The sequence below is a fragment of the Acipenser ruthenus genome, chromosome 17 (assembly GCF_902713425.1).
Source record: "Acipenser ruthenus chromosome 17, fAciRut3.2 maternal haplotype, whole genome shotgun sequence".
In the NCBI taxonomy this organism is placed as follows: Eukaryota; Metazoa; Chordata; class Actinopteri; order Acipenseriformes; family Acipenseridae; genus Acipenser; species Acipenser ruthenus.
Genome location: NC_081205.1, coordinates 30,599,196 through 30,620,215, shown reverse-complemented (window position 1 = coordinate 30,620,215; position 21,020 = coordinate 30,599,196). Strand labels below are relative to the sequence as shown.

The following is a 21,020-nucleotide window of genomic DNA, read 5'->3' as shown; positions in this document are numbered from 1 at the left end:
GTTTTTTTTAGCCTACTCACAAAACTATATTGACTAGTCTTGCTATTTTAAAGTTTATATTCCGCTTTAAAATGGCGACATGTGAATAATCCCAATATTTTCTCTTTAGTGGTACGTTTACTTTCTAAAATAAAATAACAATACATTCAATGTACCATAACAAAGCAGAGGAGTTGTTTTAAAATATTCTTTTTTAAAGGTTTGAAAATGCGCCAGTTTGTGCATTTGTACTTCGCATTCCAATGATATTTTGTGCAATAAGCATGACCTCATCCCATGCAGGTTCACAGTTTATACAAACTGTGAACCTGCATGGGATGAGGTCATGCTTATTGCACAAGGTTCTCGACCATCCAACTAGATCCGTTCTTTAAGACTGATCTTTGCTATGAAAACACAAGTGACTCTTTAAAAGATGACTGGTAGATAGTAAAGATGAAATGGGAGCGTTTGGACACTGTGAGGGTGAGGTAAGGACTAGTGTTCGAGGATCCAGTGAGACAGCAGGATCCTCCAATGCAGGTGTTCTAGAATCGGTTTTAGATGGAACACGACTCGGAGGGTTATGTTTTCTCATCTTGCATTGGTTGGTAAAATGAAAAAATAATACTTTCACAATTTTTGAACGACATGTTTTGCGATTTATAATCCCGTCCAGGGAACTGTTGATACTGGATTAAGATGTGTACATGTTTCTTATTGTATATCATTCCAAGAAAGTAACAACACAACTGTCACTGATGCATGCAGTATTTAAACTGAGCAAACACCATTTTTAATTTGTTATTTATTTTTTATTTTACAAGGACATTGTCGCATATACAGATGCAAAATAATTGCTTTATTTGTAAGAATCGGTATTGGTTTGCTTTTCTTCCATATTGCGACTTTCAATCACCCCGAGAGTTTAGAAACATATAATTGCATACACAATATTTAGAGTCTTAAAAAAATACAGCATTAGTTTATGAACCATCAATGGAATCGTATTTAAATTAACCTATAGGTACTCAGCAACTGAGGTTTAACGATTTTACTGTTAGTTTTTTTTTTTTTTTTTTTTTTTAATGAGATTTTGGTTGTCATTAAACATGTGGCTTGAGTCGTGTAGAATATCTGTTGAAATGGCAAATCATCAGTGTGCGCTCGCAAATTAAAGTCATGCATCTATTTCGGGTGAGATTTGTGGTGTGCTAGGAGGACGGGTTGTTATAGCTATAACTGGAACTGTGCTGGTTTCGATGCTCCACGATTATGAAGCGGAACATTGTCAGAGCAATCCAACAATACGTTTTCAGTTACCTCATAAGCTTCCTAACAAAGTAACATATAGGTTAAAAACGTTTTTAAAAAACAGTATGTGAGCTGAGGGGCGACTGTTACGCACACAATAATATAATATAATATATATATATATATATATATATATATATATATATATATATATATATATATAAAGTACTTAATCATAAAATAAAATGTCTCTAGACAATCAATTAAGAAAATTTAAGAGATGCGGCCTCTAATTTTCAGCTCAAATCATAATAGTAAGGGCAGCAGTGTGGAGTAGTGGTTAGGGCTCTGGATTCTTGACCGGAGGGTTGTGGGTTCAATCCCAGGTGAGGGGACACTGCTGCTATACCCTTGAGCAAGGTACTTTACCTAGATTGCTCCAGTAAAAACCCAACTGTATAAATGGGTAATTGTATGTAAAAATAATGTGATATCTTGTAACAATTGTAAGTCGCCCTGGATAAGGGCGTCTGCTAAGAAATAAATAATAATACCTGCTGCTGCTGAGCGTGGTATGGTACATAACTGAATCATTATTCAATGACAGTGACAAGCTCTGAACCCATAGCCTGCACACAAGTGGTCTCAGCTCCTGTGCAATACATATAGATACACCTAATCTAAAATACTTTACTGCGCCCATTTACAGTATCCAAATCACATTCAAGGGAAGTTGTTCTGACAAATTAGTGTTAACCTTTTAATAAATTACAACACTATCCTGCAGTATGATACTATTTTACTGTTATAAACCTCTCTGTGTTAAGCTTGGGGGTCAGTACTGTACAGGCCAGCATGGAATTAGCAAAGACCTGAGATGAAGAAGATGCACAGGTCCAGATAGCATGCTTAGTCCCTGACTCACACTGTGCAGCCTTGGGCCATTTGACCCCCTTGTGTTTCCCAACTGTTCAATGAGGTACCAGGCATTCCCGTGGGTAGAGGTTGCATATCTGCTGGGCTTCTACAGTAAGTTAATGAACTCCTCTAACTCATTAAGTGCCATTGTCCTCATTTGAAGACAAGCTACTTTGTAATTTGTTGGGGAGCATTTTTAACTGGCATCTCCCAGTTATTTGAATTTTCTCTTTAACTATATTGTTATGAATACTCTAACTGTGTTAACTGCAAACAATAAGTCAAAATGTAATGTATCAAATTACATAAATACAGCTTGTGTTCAAAGAAAAGTGAATTTTATACTTCATGGGTATACACAAAGATCCATAAGGTGCACATCAACCAGTCATCACTCGAACGTCAAAACTACGGGGTGGAGATGTAGGACATCATATATAACAGAAAAAACACAGCACTTTCCTATTCAGCAAACACAAACAACGGCTGAACTTTATATATCTTTTTTTAAAATATATTTTATTTGGTTCCCAGACATAAAAGTAATTAAACAGAGTTAATATACACTCATGATTAACACATAAACATGCATTTCACATTCCCTAATCAGGGAAACACAATTTGACAATCAATGGTTCATCCAATCTAAAACTCAAAACCACAGCCATTCTCACATGTAACACTTTACAAAGACATTAATAGCTTATTTTAAAGATCTAGTCAATTAGCAAATAAACAAAGTACAAACTTCAAAGTTTTTTATATGCACACAGGAGTTGTAAATCTATACTCTCTCTCTCTCTCTCTCTCTCTCTCTCTCTCTCTCTCTCTCTCTCTCTCTCTCTCTCTCTCTCTCGAATATGTATCAGTTGTTTATCTCCTGTTGGGATGTTATTAAACATGTTTCTTGAAAACACACAAGGAAAAATAATGTAGTCTCATGTTAACCTACTGACAAACATATCCCTGAATGGTTAGCACATGATCTCTCTTGAACTGTCACGTCACTTTTTTGCTTCTTTGAACATGCAGTTCTTTGATTCTTATCAAAAATTGAATTAGCACATGCCTGCTGTGCTTTTTTCTTGGTAATTTAATAAAGTCAAGCAGTTGAGGTAATATAGGAGATCCAGGGCCTCCTTTATCAAGTTCAAAATATGCTCCAAAAGAAGTTTAATATGTGTAATACAAGCATGTTAGGAAAGCCATTTAAAAAGCCTACTAGTGCTAACAGGGATTACAGTGATTTTATCATAGTACTGGTAATAGCATGCTGTTTCCTGGTAATAGCTGTTAATACAGGTTTAGATTCTATTACAGAATTCCATGGCATTACACAGCAACAATTTGTATGATATTTTTCTCTACACAATATTTTCCTAAGCACAGCATTTATACCAATATATTTAATTCTGGTGCAACTTATACATAAACCTGTGTTAACTCTGATTACATAGATAGTGAAGGCATAATAATCATAATCAACAAATATCATTCAAAACATGTAATTATGAGAAAGGAACCACTGTTCCTTGCCAGATAAAACACAGCCTCTGCCAGCAAAGCCACTCCTCTTACACTTTATTTCAGATGCTCTTCCGATGTTGTCTCTAAGTACTGGATCATACAGGGTAGGCTATCTACCAAAAGTTCTGTTTTATTCACAATTTCTGCAATGTTCAGTAACAAAATATTTTTTTTACACTTAAATTGTATTATCAGTTAACCACTACTGTACATCTGGTGACAATTCACTAGATATAAACGGTAGCAGATATGAATACTGCTGCAAGTTTATTCAGAGTCATTTTTAATTAAATTAAAAAAGCAGGTTTGGGCCCTTGTTTAATAGCTCTGTATTTAGATATGTTAGTGTTTAGAAACATTGAATAAAGCCTATTCTGTAGTTATTTACCAATAAAAAGACAGCAGTGTGATGGGACGCCTCATGACTACATATAAATGGGGTGAATTCGGAAACCCGCCCCAATACATTTGGTGCACCCCGGGAGGGGGGGGGGGGGGGGGGGGTTTGGGGGAGGCATTCCTGGACCCCTGCTGTTTTCCTTGGTTGTAACTGACCAGCATACGGTGTGGCGGGGCAGTTTTACTCACCTCACTGTTGACAACACTGTCATTCACAACAGTACAAATACACTGGAACAAGTTGGGGTACATTTACAAATGGGATTTTAATCATGTTAATGTTTGGTTTTAACAAAAACAACGTAGTGCTAAATTTCAAAGCATGTTAGAGTGTACTGCTTGACTCCAGCATGAAACAGGACTGCTTTACTGTAGATGGCTTTAGCTCTGAGGTGACGTTACTGGCTTTTCTAATACAGTACATTACTGATTAAACTGCTGTGTATATGGTGTCACATACAAATGTGCGCCAATAGCCCAAATACAAAAAGAGGTGTGTGGCATTAATATAACGCATGTGTTAGTATTGCTCCACTATTGATTTCAAGGGTTTAGTTAACATCCCTCTTAGTTAACTTCCCTCTATTATACAGTTCTTAGTGTATCCAGATGTCCTTCTGTATACAAATTTATGGAAGGCCATTCGGATCAAAAACGCATACCCAGTACACGTATTGATTTGGACCAATCAGAATACATAAAATAGTATGTGCTTTAAATACATGTAAATGAACTGTGCATGTTCTACGTAGGGTCTGGTCATTTTACAGGCATGCAGTGTAATTGCAAGAGTACCCAATCACCTTTGGGATAACTTTTTTATTTAAAGAATAAGGAAAATTGCAAATCATGACGGAGAGAGATTCTCTTCTACAGTGCAAGCATAGGTGCTGCCGACTTTTTGAGTCAGCCAGTGTGGACCGTGACACGGTTCAGTTTGTATTAAAAACTGTATATGCGAACAATAGCAATAAATAATAATAATAATAATAATAATAATAATAATAATAATAATAATAATAATAATAATAATAATAGCATTTTAAGTACTGATTGCTGCTTCAGCTTCTAATTCCAAGTAAAATATTTCAGTATGTAAAAAAATAACATGTAGCTTTCTATAGCCCAGAACCCTTTATTTTACACTCAAGGACCCTAGTGCCTAATGAAGGCTTAGAGGGATCTACCACATTGATTCGGTAGAACCTGGTGAATGTATGCAGAGTAGCCCAGCTAGCCACAGTACAAATGTCAGTCAATGATGCACCTCGAAAGAGCGCCCATGACGTGGTCACCCCTCTAGTAGAATGCGCGGCCACCCTCCCCGGTGGGGGTAGGCCGGCCTCATTATAAGCAGTCGATACTGTGTCCACAATTCAGTGGGCCAGTCGCTGCTTCGAGAGGGCTTGCCCCAGGGTCCTTTCACCATAGCAAACAAAGAGCTGGTCAGACTGACGCAGCACTTTCGTCCTATCCATATAACCTCTCAATGCCCTCACTGGGCAGAGAGAGGTTATATGCCCACACACTTCGGAAAGGATGCAGGGGGCTTAGGAGAAGCTGAATGGCACTCCCCTGAAAGGCAAAGTGGAGATATTTCCATCCGCTAAATGGATATTTCAAGTCCACTGTTGTAAACCAATCGCCGGAGATCTGGAGCAGTATGCCTGAAAGGAGGCGTAACTCGGAAGCCAGGGAGCAGGGCTTCCAAATAGGCGGTCAGGATACTGCTTCAAGTGTGTCTCCATGACCCTGCATTGCGGGTTTGGGCATGCAGGGTCCTTGGGCAAGCCCCCCACTAGCAGAGCCTTGACCAAGGCCGCAATGGTGGAGTCGTGCCCTCTAAGGAAGCAAGCTGGGCCACTTGCTTCAGTACACTGTGTACTGAGGCAGGACGATCTCTCCTCCATGAAATCCAGGAATGCTGGGAAGGGCTGAGGCCGAGAAGCCTCAGCCTGCATCCTGAACACGGTGTGGCTCAGCTGCTGTCGCTCAAGGGACCTGCAAAAAAGATTGCAGCACGTCTCATCAGGGCCGACATGGAGCTCAGAAATGGGGACGCACTAGCCTCCGAGGCAACCTCGGAGCTGGGCTGTGCCTCGGTAGAGAGCGCGGACTCCTGTCCTTCCTCCCTCTCAGTGGGGAAGGAGTCCTCATTCCAGGAGGACGCTTTAGAGAGTCCTTCCCCCTCCTCTGCCATCCGTGCTGATGATTCCAGCTACTGGGACAGGCACTGGCAGATCTGCTGGCTGCTGCCACGCCGACACCTCCAGGACCTGGGCCATATGCACTTTCAGGTCCATGATGTCCCTTGCCTGTCTAAAGCGCTTGACCCGCTTTGCCATCTGTGGAGATGGGCAGCGGCTGTGAGAGGGTGGTGGCTGATCCTGTGTGCAGGGGATACCCTATGAGGGGCTCTGGGACAGTTGGGGGGAGGGGGGGTAACCAGGGCTCCTAGAGCCTCAGACAGCTCAGTCACAAGGGCCGAACATTCTGGCCCCATGACCCTGTCAAGCCTTTTTTCGAAGCACCCAGGGCTGGAAAGTGTACCTTACTGTAAGCGACTACTTATTCCCTCAGCAGGCGGGACCAAGGACGTCACTTTATCGGCGGCTCTGACATCAAATGCTCAGCGAACACCTACCTAAGGAAGTCATATCCCAAAAGTATTGGTTGGTGGTTGTCTTCGAATTGAAAGGGAACCATGTGACAATGCAATGGTCAAAGTAAGCATTCAACTAATATATGTTTATCTGTATTTGCTTTCGCATCATACATTTGCATATTAAACTGCAGCAAACCATTTTTTAATTGCATAAATCCGGTAACTAATATTTCTAACAAACTGTTTTACACGTTTCAATTATTTTTCTCCTTTCTTGTTTTTGTTGAATTAGTCTTTTCTGCTAATGTGTAAACACTCATTAAACATGTACAGTATTTCCTTCGTGTCAAGCTGTTTTTTGTTTGTTTGTTTGTTTGTTTTTGTTTGCATCAAATGTAACATCAGATTCTGCATAGACAGTCGCATTATTTATTTCTCGATATAGGTGAAAGTTTCAGTGAGATGTTGTTAACAATTACTACCAGTAGAGGGCGCTTGCTGTATTGTAAAATGGACAAAATTATATGTCTTTGAAAATAAAACAAAATTGCTAAATTTAGATATTCATGTTAAATAATAAAATCGAAATTACGTGTTTTATTGGGACTAAGTAATGGTCTGGTTAATTGACAATCCAGTTATTAAGACTTCCATGTGATCGTCTTTGTACTGAAATTATTAACCTAATGTTTCTGCATTTTTCTAGTTTTCTCAGGATAATAAATAGTTTAAGGTAAGGTCTGAGGCAAAGGTTGTGTTAATAAACTGAAATAATAATAAAAAAAATACTTGGAATATTTTATAACAGTCCCATTTACTGGTAATTACTAAATATAACCCATTGCATTAATGTAACAGGGTACAGGGGTCTGTAGGTACTATATAGCCATTGCCAGGAAGTGCATATGTTATAGCGTACTGATAAAACAAGGCAGTTACTGTACGCTGCAGGCATTTCTACATTGGCCTAGTTTCACACTGAAGAACAAAGAGAACATAAAAGAGTAGCAATTTCATTTAAATTTATTTTAGTATAAACATCTCATATTTTAACAATTCGGTGTCAAATTACGGTGTATCATTTAGTGCAGGCATATACTGTACTTTGCTTCAAAATAAATACAACCGAGACAAGACAATGACTTTGTTTTATATAAATGGCTTGTTGAAGTAGCTGGTGAAGATGCTCACGTGCTACTCAGCAAACCGGCTCCTTTGTTTTGTTGTGATGACATGCACGTGTTATTTTCTTTTTTGCATACTATGTAAAGATCGTATGTGTGACCGGCCAGTAAAGTCATACCCACACCGTTTCGATTGCCAGACACAACATTATGTCTCCGAATAAGAATATGTTGATGTCAACACATCAGGGTCAGGTACTAAACAGAAAACATCACAAAGTAGCTGGTTCATCTAGCTCCCTCATCAGTGCACCTCACGTATTTTGATTCCAATAATTGTATACAAATGAAACCAACTAATAATCAATGTTGTCTGTATAATAACTCATCAAAGCACTCAAGGTGTATTTATATGGTAACACTGACAAAAAAACAGCACGATGAAGCACAGTTCAGTTACACAGCATTGGCAAATCAACCCGAATAATGCACCAAATACCGATACCAAAATAAAATAACTAATATTATATGTAATAAACCAAATATATATGAATACTACTACGACTACGACTACTACTACTAATATAATAAAACTCAGCAGTGACCATCAATTAATAAACAGTTATGTGATGTCTAAAAGTGGTGTTTACTGCATCATGTCAGTTGTAGAAGGCCATATTGTAGATTTTGTGGTAAAATGAAAAATCAAGAATTTCTTCTGCTGCAGAGAACCGACGCTCAGTTTTCTTGCCTGCTTGTATTAGTACGCTCAGGTTTATACTTCAGCCAGCAGATGAGCCACGTGACAACCACTGAAAACAAAGCGAGAATGCTGGCTATAGACAGACAGATGGGGCCTATGGGCGAGGGGGGGTTGTTGTAATTATGAACAAACATCAGGCCCGTGAAGAGCAGCACGATCATGGAGAGAAAGGAGAACACAACGCAGACACAGCCCGCCGTCAGCGCGGCTCGTTTGCAGTTCTGGCAGCTCTCGTAGCGGGTGGATGCGGAGGGGGTTCTTGGGGTGTGCGTTGGGGCTGCAGCCTGCGACTCGCTCACTTCTGGTTCTTCCTGCTGCGGGGCTGCAGCGTAGCGCGACGGAGGAGGGTACGGAGGAAGGCTGTCTTGGGGTAAAGGGTCTGCCTCGATGTACAAAGGGAAAGCCTCCGTCACTTTGGTGTTGTTGGGCAGGTTGACGATCCTGTAATCCGGCACGGGTGTCTTGTGGCGGCATACCGGGCAGCCGATGCGCCACGGTCGGTCTTGTCTGAAATGCAAAGTGGTCAGGCACTCCTCGCAAAATGTGTGCAAGCACTCCAGTATCTTGGGAGCCCTGCGATCCAGGTCGAAATAATTGTAACAGATTTTGCATTCATATTCCTCATAAGAAGTGTCTGCTGCACCGGGCGCTTGAACGGATACCGTTGGATTTGCCTCTGCCATGACATTATATTTTATATTTGAAAAGATCTTGCTGCTCAGACGAGGGTAAATTATAACCTTAAAGTGCCATTCCTGTTATTTGTTTTAAATCCCACCATCTTCCATTCGGCGCTCTCTAGCTGTTTTGATCTCTCCCGTTAAATATTAAACGGCGCTCCTGACGCTGTGAGTGGAACATTGGTGATGTAATGCCGGTGCTTTTAAATGCAGGGGTATTATATCTGAACGGATTGGATCTCAGAGAGATATTCCAGTCTCCAGCTTTACCCTTTCTTGCTTGTTTATCATCTATTCTGTTCACGAGCGAAAGATTGTGATCACAAGGCTGGCTCAAAGGAAAACAGCATCAGGGTACACAAAGACACACACATCATGTCACGTTCACAAAAAAGAAAGCGAAACCACCCATACCAAGTCCATCAGACTTTCTGTGCAGCGCATGATTCGGTACCAGAACGCTTCAGGGTTTTGCGTGTGTGTGTGTTTTAATACATATATTTTATTTCTTTACATTGTTTCCTTACATTTTTTTATAAAAAGGTAAAAACTTCAATGATTTCTTTCCACACCTGTTAGGGGTGTGTGCTGCCCAGTGTGTAAACCCCAGGATTTACAGGTGCAAGTTCATAGGGGAGCCTTAAACAGATGTGTATTTGCAGTTTTTGTTAATCAACGCTGAGCCAAGATGTTAAAATAACAAATGTTATGACATTTTAGTCCCTTAGACACACATTTTATTGTCTTGGTATCAGCGTGTTTCTAGGTTCGTCTTAGACAGTTTCTAGGTTTGTGGGCAGCAGTGTGGGGTAGTGGTTAGGGCTTGGGACTCTTAACTAGAGGGTCGTGGGTTCAATCCCAGGTGGGGGACACTGCTGCTGTACCCTTGAGCAAGGTACTTTAACTAGGTTGCTCCAGTAACAACCCAACTGTATAAATGGGTAATTGTATATAAAAATAATTTGATAGTTTGTAACAATTGTAAGTTTCCTTGGATAAGGGTGTCTGCTAAGAAATTAATAATAACATGGAAGAGGTGTCAATCTCACAAGAGCTGCAAAGGGAGGTGAGCCCTTAGGTTGCTAAACTTGGTAATTTATTCAAGTAACACTCATTTCCATAGGATCTACTAAAGCCTATGCCGTGATATTTAAAACTTGGTAAGTGAATTTTAAGTAAATGTACTCACTTTTATCAATTCCAAATGTGTAAATCGGCATTGCTCTTGTAACTCTGTTTTTGCTCAGTGAAGTTATGTTGTCTGCTGTATGTAAACATGCAAGCAAGTGATTTGCTTTTTGAGTTTCATTGCTTTGTTACCAGAGATTTGTTCAACATAAGATACCAAGCTTTGAAAATTGGCCTTGTATTTATATGGTGGGCATGACAATACAACAAAGAGGGAAAGTGTTAAATGATAAACTTTAGACTGGATCTTACAGGAGTGAACTAGTCATACCCTAACAGTACAGATCCCTGTGACTTGGAGCCGAAGCTCACAATGTGTAACTCCCAGCACTTGTTCAAGTTCAGACAGGTATAGCTTGTCCAGTATTGATGGTTCCTCTGATTTGGGCCGCTGTAGCTCATCTGTTGTTTGTCACAATACGTTGCACAAGTCTGCAGGCTCGACCCACCATGACCCGCTTGCTACTGGAGTTGAGCTTTTCGGTGGTAGTTTTTGGCAAATGTTGCCATTCCAAGAACTATCATGCTCCTCTGAAGGCACTAATATCCTTCTGCTTATTATTGTGGCTGACTCTCAAACAGGGAAGGCTGGGGTTATAAATATGACAATTACTGCTGCTGTAATATATGTGTCTGTGGAGCTAAATAAAGCAGATTGGTTTGCACGCAGACACTTCAGACTTTCCATCTCAAAATAGTAAGAAAATGACTGAATCTTTTGAGAGTGATGTGCGTTTAATTGTTCAATCTTGGTGCTTCTTTTCTCGGCTCATTTCCTACACATAGGTGACTCATTCCACTCAGTTAATACAACATAAACTTGCGGTGCATTAGATAAAGATCAGTACGTAATCAATGATACATTTAGAGTGTATCTAAACCACCAGTTCTCAGAAAGTTTTGCCTGTTAAATATTCAGTCCCTTCTGTTTGCTGGATTGCGTGCTGGTTCCTCAACAGATTATAATGTGTGACTTCATAACAACTAGAAGAATATCGCACGGGCCTGCCGCTATATCCTGACCAGCAAGAATCTTCCTTTGCTTTGGACACTTGTAAGCCTTGTAAAATGGGGCTGTATCACCCCCGGGGCACAGAGGAAGCACTCTGATAGACCACCTAAACAGAATGGTTCCTGAGGTGGTTTGTCATAGAAGCCATATAGGTACAAGGATTGGTCGTTAAAACAGTTCAGTAACCCTGCTGTCTGACCGCCAGTGTTTTATAGTGGATGTGCTTGGATTGCAGGAGGCTGTTTCCTCCTCATTTATATACATCTGACATGTGCAGAGGGGGATTATTGCAGCGATCTCCTGCTAAATTACTTCACTGATCATGAAATGTGTTCTAGCATTTGCAGAATTCCTCACCAAAGTATGAAGTTAGGATTTCCTGTTTTCAGTTTGCTGATCTGTTTATTAATTGCCTTCTGATGGCTGTAAATCTCTCTTTTTTTGCATCATGAAACGCCTTAGTTTAGCTAATTATGTAATGCATTGTGCATTACTCCTTGTGTATACATTGCATAATTAGCACTCATTAAAGTGAGCGATCAAATAGACATTACAAAAACGATATAAAACGGTGTTCAAATGTGCTCTTGTGCTTTATCGTTTGCAGGAATCGCTTCCTCTATTGCCTGTTTTGATTCGCTACTGCTCTTTGCCAGGAGGTCTTCTGCATCACTTTCCTTCCCTGTACTTACTGGAACTTTGACCCCTATGTTTGCAGAAGGCAGGTGGGCATGTGGGCAGTAAGCACCTGTCATTGTATCATGAACTCCTGTAAGCTGCAGCCATGTACATAATTGGTATCCACATTTTAGCATTTGCAATCACTGTATGGTAGTACATGCTTCATCATGACATCATCAATACACAACACACATTCTAAACAGTGGTAAGTTTGAGAGATATTTAGTAATGCACTGGCCTACAGCTCCGGGTAATCTATATGTAAATTAACTGATCTGTAGCACCCATGTGACTTTGTGATGGATTACTGTTTTCCTCTAAGGGGGAAAAAAGTAATTCTAACACTGAGACTGGTGACTGTCCGATGAGTAATTCTAACACTGAGACTGGTGACTGTCCGATGAGTAATTCTAACACTGAGACTGGTGACTGTCCGATGAGTAATTCTAACACTGAGATTGGTGATTGTCCGCTGAGTAATTGATTTTCTTTTTTCGGGGTTTTGAAGGGTTAGAGACACACTCAAAGGGGCTTGTTGTTAGTGTTCAACAAATAAGAATTGTTCCTAAGTGTTTAACCATTGATATACAAGTCAAATATAGAAGTGAGCTGCAGTGTTTAAACAGCAGGATGTGCGCAGTGTGAGGTTTCTTATTCAATATGTATTCAAATATTTTCCATGCACATGTAAATGTTGTAGCGGATCATCATAAAGTAACAGCAATTTAAAGAATGCATCTTGTGATGGCTTTTTGATGGTTACAAATGTTCCCTATTAGGTATCTCATCACATGTGTCTCTTATATAAAAGCTGATCTTGTGAAAAGATCATACTCATGAGACATCTGAGGAGTCATATGAGTGTTCTCCCTTTTTATCTTGGATTTACAATTGGGCAACAGGGGAAAAAAAACAACTTTGTGACTAGTTTTTTGTTGTTGTTGTTGTTGTTGTTTTCCCCCCTCAAAATTAATAAGATCACGACGTGAACAACAAAGGCAGAGCATTAAGATGAAAGGGATAGGCTAATGTTGCAAGGAGTAAATTAACTTCATAGCGTAGTTCTCGATAAGCTACCATTAGACACAGCTGCGATCAAGGTACATGTTGCACATGGGAGTGCTGCTGCCAGTGTGTAGACACTGAATTTCATGCCATTGGGAAGATAGAGATCAACATGGCTTGCATAATTGGATTAACTTGTCGTCCAAATGCAATTTTGTTTTTAGTTTTTGAATAGATGGAGGATATGAGATGGTACTACTGGGTAAGAAATGTAAAACTAATCAACGAGTGACTGAAGGCATGATCATCAAATACAGAGCCCTCCTGTTTTAAACCCTAGCTGGCACGCCCTATTACTCTACTGATTAGATTAACCCAGTGAAAGAGATACGACTCTGCTGTGATGGTCTGTGATTAACAGACAGTATTTTCCAACCTCTCCCCGGGGAGATGCACCAGGTATCATTCCAGATCCGAGACTATGCAAGTTGTGCAGTAGCTTGGCTGCAGAGTCGCTGCATTGTAGACAGCATGTATGAGAATGTCCATGAATTTGATGTTGTGATTAGCTAAGAGGTTGTAGATTAATGCTGGGAGCTACATATTTTCTTGATTAACATTTGGATGAAAAGGATAGAAACACGAGTGGAGAATAAAAATAAACTGAAAGTAGAGGCTTTATTAATATATCATACAGTGCTGTCAAAACAAAACACAAAATACACTGATAAATATTACCGCATCTGTAACACTGTAACAATGACTGGTACTGTATACAGAAAACAGGGCAGCTCTTTGTTCAAACAAAATGTTTTCTGAAGTGAGTAGGTCCTTGTCTGTCTCAAAACCCTAATAAGCTGTGTCACCTGTTCTGTTACACAGTGCTGTCACAGTAAACACTTTCCCTGGCCAGTCACATGTAGGGATCTAACACGTGAACAGTCTCCAGGCCCTGAACTGCAGCCTGTCATTACCAATCTCGCTCTGAGAGAAAGAGAAAGCCACCAAGTAGAAACAGGTTCAAGCATAGGATGTCGATCTATACATTGTAATGTGTTTATCTGGCAAGAGAAAGTGGTCTTTAAATAGCTCTTCCGGTTGTGTTGGAACACACGCTGCATGGACAACATTGGGAAACACTGAAGTGAATCCTCTGGGTTCATTATTGACTGCCCCCACCACTTCAATTAACAATGTATTGTACATAGATACAGTAACACAAAAACGTCTTCTGTTTATTTTTATTGACTGTGGTGAGCACATTTGACAATCCTTATGCACATAGTAACATCACACAAGGACGCATGAAAAGGTTAAATTTTTTTTTCTGCCAGGTATATTTCAGTGCAACTCACCAAACTGCACCCCAGAGGTGCTATGCTATAGTGGCCTAAGGGTTTTAACTAGGTTTATAACACACTTTACTCAAACATGCCTTATTTTAGTCACACAGATATTTTGTTATTTTGTTTTCCTTGTTTGCACTGAATACAGCTCCATGTAAACCTAGATTGCCTAGTTTATTTTTTCATGGCAAATCTTGTGTCCTTCACAATTACTGATTCTGTTAAGGCATTCCATAGCAATGCGACATCTGAAAATGTATCAATATCACACTAATGCCAAGCCCTAGACATGATGTTTAAATCTCTGGCTGACCGATCACCCCAAACAAAAAACAAAAAAAAGCAATTGTTTTGCCATTGGTATAATGCTGCCATGACTTATCAGTGTAACACATGTTGATTCCTGCAGTAGCTAGCTCAGGAGGAGGCAGTAGACCAGAGGTTTCAATATGAAATGGGGGTGCTGATACCCGGGTTGTACTGCATATCCAAGCATGGCACGTGAGGAAGGGTGCATCACTGTATATGGTGCATTAAAACTGAGCTCTTTTCTTCTTTATGTGTGTTTTAAGATTCCACATGACTTCTCAAATACTTTTACTGACCCCCGGTGCCCTGGCCAAACTACTGTCTCCAGTCTGTGTAACTTTGCTTCCTCAATCCTCAGTCTCTTCTATTGTACTGTTTTGGCTTCTAGATAAGTGTTACTGTGCTGAGTAAAGCTGTCTCTTCAGGTGGCTCATCTGTTGCCTGTCATTGTGATGTCACAGAGAGTTTGCAGACACGCTGGAGGGAGGATCAAGCTGTGGTAGATCATGTAAACAGCCTCGTCAGACAGGCACAGAATCCCACAGTTTCATAACCATTGCATTAAGGACCTACTCGCTTCAAGTCGTGACTTTTTAATTGAAGTTTTCGACAAAAGAATAGTGTGAGCTTTTAATAGTAAAATCAGACACAGTGCTGGCAGCAGTTATAGAAAATATAGGAATAAGATTAGACAAGTTTTAATAAAACAGCTGGGGCACACAAAGGGCACTTAAAAATAAATATAAATATATATATACATATATATATATAGATAGATATATGTGTTTTTTTTTTAAATTATTTTTATGCAAACAGCAACGGTATTTATATCTGCTGTTTTAAAACCAATTGAATAGGCCACGTGCTAAAGTAACAGATTGAGAATATTATGATTTAAATAACACATTTTATTAACAGTAAAAGGTTCTAATTTCATAACCTGTAAAAAACCAAACTGACCTCTATGTGCTGTATGGAAAATCAGATTGCTTACCACATCACAATGTACTGTCAGAGTCATAATGCAGTTGCATTTCTTTCATGCCACCAACATTTTATTCAGAGAAAGTGGCCAACTTGTCTTTCAAAGACTTTAATGATGCCAATGCAGCAACCTAGCCTTCCCTATAAATATACATAGAAATAAAATAAACAGTTTCTCCTGGTGGACATGAATGCAAGTAGCTGGAAATGATGAGAATGCATTTTTCATTGACTGACAATAATTTAAACACAGGCTGCAATTGATTCTCTGTATACCTGCAATCATACATTAAATATTAAATATAATGTATTGTAAAAAGCTTTCCAAGTTTATAAAAACAACCCTGAAAACTGCAAGCTTGCCAAAACAGTGACATATTTTCATATTCATGTATTATTAATTTTAGTAAAGGTTGCATCTGCTTGCTGTAATTTTTTTAAAATGTTTAAAATTTAATCAGGCACTGGTGGGTAAAATAAGAAAAATAATGTTATTATATATGTATTTATTTTAAAATATTGGAATGTACTGTATGTATGCTTTTTGTAAAAGTGAGATACTCATTTTCAATTTGATTTGGCATATTGTGATGTATGTTGGCCAGATCTCAAAGGATCTCCTAAAATGGCCTTGCCCCTTCTCCCCCCCCACCCCCCCAGTTGTGAAGCTTTAGCCCAGGGTAGACGCAGAGTATGGGATCCCATCAATGCACGCCATGGCAGCCACCATCATCTCCCTCACTTCACTGCTCTGTACGATGCACATGTACAAGGTGAGGGCTGCCATTCAGAGCTCTGGTAAAGACTGATAGGGCTGAAGTGTTAGCAGGAGGGACTTTGCTGTCCTTGTAGTTCCATCTTGTGATGTCTTCTCTTAATGTTGAAACAGAGAACATTTTAAATGAATACACTGCTGAGAGACTTTGTAGCGAGCAATCCTGAATTCTGTTATCTGAGATTGATGAGGTAAATCAGTAACTGTGGATTGGTTTATGTAATTGGTATGTTTTGTTACAGGTTGCTGTTTAAATGCTTGGTAACAGGTTACTAGCCTGTTGGGGAGTATGTGTACATGAAGAGGAATGGACAGGATAAATGGTGCTCATCTGTTTCCTTCCCAGCAGTCACTGGAACACATTTTCAATTGCTGTGTCTCCCATGATTCCAGAAAACAGGAAATCAGATACAAAACAGCTAAAAGGTACGTTAAACAAGAAGCAGTGATGCATGTATTCGCTTTTATTTCTTTCCTAGTTGTTGGCAAACAGAATAGCGTGCAAGTCTCCAGGCATTCTTTAATCTGTGAAGCTGCTTCACGCTATAGCATACCAGATTCCATCAGTATTAAAATGCTTGTGCACTGTGGAGTTTGGGTGGTATTGAAGCCAAGAAAAAGATATTGGCTGGATGGTCGGTGCAATCGGAGCCCCAGTCTGTTTTATTGACACCAAAGATCTGTTGCCCTTTGATGAGCTGTATTGACCCTGATGACACATGTTGTTGATGAGCATTTGTGCCTTTTTAGGATCTTTTTGTGTCCTTCTTAAATATGATAGTGAATGAATTCAGTGCCGTGCAGTTCTGATGGGTATTGGTCAGGGGTCTAGGTCGTGCTTGCACTGAAGGGGTTAATGTGGAGGGCATTAAACCCTGTGAGAAGGGTGGGGGTTGAAATGAAGTTGTATCACTTAATAATATGCATGAATATTAGCAATGGAATTGCTGTATGTGTGTCCACTGCGCATAATTACTTGCATTCAGTGAATGTGGGGGAGGTGTAGTATGAAGCTCTTGTCACCTCCATTATCAAGGGAGTTGTGATGAAACCTTAAATAACCTTAAAGGCTTGACACAAAGTGTTATCTTAAATAAGCCTGAAATATTAATCAACATGGAGTTTCAGCACTCTGATTGATTTTCCTGTTGGAGCTGCTATCGATCCAAATTGAGGAGGATTCCAGGAATATCGCATTTCATGCTTCTTCTGGTGTGACGCCAGTTAAAAAGAGATTCATCTCTAAAGCAGCCCAGACTGCCAGCTGATGAACTTTTGGCAAATGTGATTTATTCTTCTTCTTTTAAATAAAGGACTAATTGGTCTGTTCCTTGTATGCCTATTTGATGATAATGCAGAGTTGTTGAATACTTTAATCTGGTTTGTACTAGATATACAAAAACTGTAATGCCGTTTTAATTGGAATGTGACTTTGCTCTTACTACAACATGTATTACATGGGCAGATTTTGTCACTGGGATCACCTTGGATTTTGGAGCTAATGGCTTTTTAACTGTGCTGAAGGAAGACTCAAGAAAACCAAGGATTTTCAGTTCTCTGGTACTTTTTGGCTCCCCGAAAAGTAATACTTCTTTCAAGGTCAGCCTGAAAATTCTCTTCAATTTCCAAGCACCTTGCTGGAACCAGACAAGCTGGCACCATTCCCTTTGTTCATATTTCTTTCTGAATTCGGAGCTGTAAAACTGCATAACCGACTGCTTGGCTGAAAATGTCGTAACCAAACCGGCTCTTAAAACCCCTGGCAACAACATGGCTGCTTGTAGCTGTCCCCTCTGGTTTTGTGGTGTATGAAAATGGTAATTTCTCTAATCTTGGAGATTAATCAGGATACATGTATAAGGAAGCCAGCTGAATACAGTAAATGGGGTCCCATTTAGGGGCATGTGTTAGACTGAGCTGGAACTGGCTTTACACTCTAAATTAATATGTCTACAGTGAACACTGAATTAACTGCTTGAAGGGATAACTCAATCTCCTTGTTATGCATCATTCAGTTCAAAGAGGGAAACAGTAGGAAACCCATCGTTCTCAGCAAGGCTACTTTATGGTACAAGGCTGCACATTTCTGGCTTAAACGGGTGGCTGCCATACTGCTGTGTTCATTTTGGGTTTCTATTGGTGATCTAAATGAACCACCCCACCTCCTGTGGCAGGTTATTGGTTCAGCATTCAGGCTTGCTTCAGTATTATCCACCCCATCCTCAATTTATGGCACCCTGAAACCCTTGAGGCCACCTGAATGATTTCCATTTCCACCGCTGCTGTCCTGTTTCTCAGTGGGAAGTGACTGCCATCACATTTGAATTGTTAAATTATGCCTCGCATGAGTTCCAATTGCTTTGTGTCCTTCTGTGAAAAATGAAGAATGAGAATTCTCATGTGTTTGATAGGCTGCACTCTGATTGAGACACACAAATATCCAGCCAGGAGCATTAAGAGAGCCCTATGTACTGTACTCTGAAAAATGAATTGACAGTGTAACTCTGTGCCAGAAGAATAGCTGAGTGTTGACTATAGATTTATCCAGTCCAGGGCACTGGATAATGTGTTATTTACTCATTCCTCCTGACTGAGATTCAATACATATATTTTCAGTTGGCATTTCACACTCAGCACGGTCACAAGCTGAACCAAGTTGTCTCTATCTGATAAAAGCTGAGTTTTGCTGGCGGCGGCGTGCAGATGAAGCAGACATGTGTACACCCCAGATGGCTCTGAATCTCATGTCCTAATACTCAGTAATGTTACATCAAGATGAGTGCAGCAGCTTATTGCTGGGAAAAAAATGAGAATGAGAGCGATGGTAGTCTGGACTGGCGCCCCTACCCAGATAGCTGATCTTGTTCTTAATTATTGAAGGGATTGGTGTTCTGTTTCTCTTCTTTTCTAGGTATTGCGAAACACGTCGCCAGATTGATTTGCAATGATGGATATATCTTTTTTTTTTTTGTGTCCAGATCCAGATAAACTTTTAACAATATGAAGTTAAATCTTTCAATGTTGCAATTAAATATGAAATACAATATCGCAAGTGGATCTGCATGAACGGATCAAGACCGGAAGCTCTTTTGTAATTAACATCAGAATGCATCTGAACTTCAAGAGTCTATCCTACATTCAATTTTATGTTTTGCCTCAGTGTTCGTTCATATTTTCTGCAAGAAGGGATGGGAGAGGGGAGAACCAGGACTGTTGGGTTTATATGTTATTTATTATACTACCTTCCAGTTTATTTCAATAGTGCTTTCCAGCTGCATGTTTATTTGATTATGCCAGTTTGTTACTATTATTGCTCAATGCACAGATAATGCCATAGACTGAAGGGCTTAATACCCTTTTAAAAGGGAGAATGTCCTGCTTAGATATGACTGGTAATATGATTCCTGTTCTGTTTCCCAGTATCCATTTCAGTTGGGCTTAGTGGCTGCAGTAGTCCTGTCTGCTCTGGTGTCCCTCAGCAGACTCTACACTGGAATGCACACTGTGCTGGTGAGTACTTCAGAGACGTGTCAGGAACAATACGAAAATACTCTAGCAATACAGAATGCTTTTCATTTCTCTTATAATTTTAAAGCGCATCTGAAAGGTATTTTCCTTCTTCATATTCCAGGATATGATCTGCGGTGTCCTGATTACTGCTTTGGTGATGTCACCTACCTACCCTTTCTGGGACGTCTGCAACTGCACCTCACCAGGCCCTACACCCCGGTTTGGCCGTGGTAGTGCCCTTTCTCATGAGCTACTACTACCCAAGGCTGGACCATTACAGTCCGACCAGGGGTGACACCACAACTATCCTTGGAGTTGGGGCAGGGTGTACCAGCTTGGTGAAACCTACAAGCCTACGGGAACCGTGCCCCTTCACCTCCCTACCGCCTGTGACGATTGTCGTGTTAGTGGTTACCAGGCAGGTGGTGAAGAGCCTAAGCCTCCAGGAACTCGGTGCCTGGTTTGAGGTTTTAGCCAAGGACACAGAGGTCAAGCACAGACTGGAAATCGAAGTGCCGTTCAGGTTTGTGACCTACTCTTCCATAGGCATTGTTGCTGCAGTCCCAGTGCCAATGATCTACAGCTTTCTGGGATTATTGTAATGGGGATTATCGTTGCTGTTCCTTCAAAACCTGCTCAGATTGTGTGGTAATTCTATTTATTTTTTGGTTTAAGGAGACAAAATAAAGTGTTTTTCAAATGTTATTATGATGAGATATGGGGCCTCGATTTAGTGCAAAGTTTGCCACCCCTTTTATCAGAAAGGAATAAAACTTGTACAGCTAATGACAATCTAGTGAAAGTCACTGGAATACCTGGAATGGATGAAAAAAAATTAAACTTTAAGACCCCTGGTTCGTTAATGATTTAGCAATGAAAGCTATTTAGTGTTACAGCATTCTCACTTTTTTGGGTGTAAAGGTAACCGCAAAAAAAAACTACAAACACTAGTGTAGGTGTA

At 40.0% G+C, this 21,020-nt stretch overlaps 1 protein-coding gene and 1 pseudogene across 1 annotated transcript; one reads left to right on the top strand and one right to left on the bottom strand.

Annotated features, from left to right (window-relative positions):
* Positions 1-2,681: 2,681 nt before the first annotated feature.
* LOC117423148 (E3 ubiquitin-protein ligase RNF152-like) lies at positions 2,682-9,668 on the bottom strand. Its single transcript, XM_034038617.3, has one exon. The coding sequence runs from the start codon at positions 9,250-9,252 to the stop codon at positions 8,545-8,547; it is 708 nt and encodes a 235-aa protein (XP_033894508.1). The 5' UTR covers positions 9,253-9,668; the 3' UTR covers positions 2,682-8,544.
* A 6,563-nt stretch (positions 9,669-16,231) lies between these two features.
* On the top strand, positions 16,232-20,992 carry LOC117423782 (sphingosine-1-phosphate phosphatase 2-like; annotated as a pseudogene).
* The last annotated feature ends 28 nt before the right edge of the window (positions 20,993-21,020 follow it).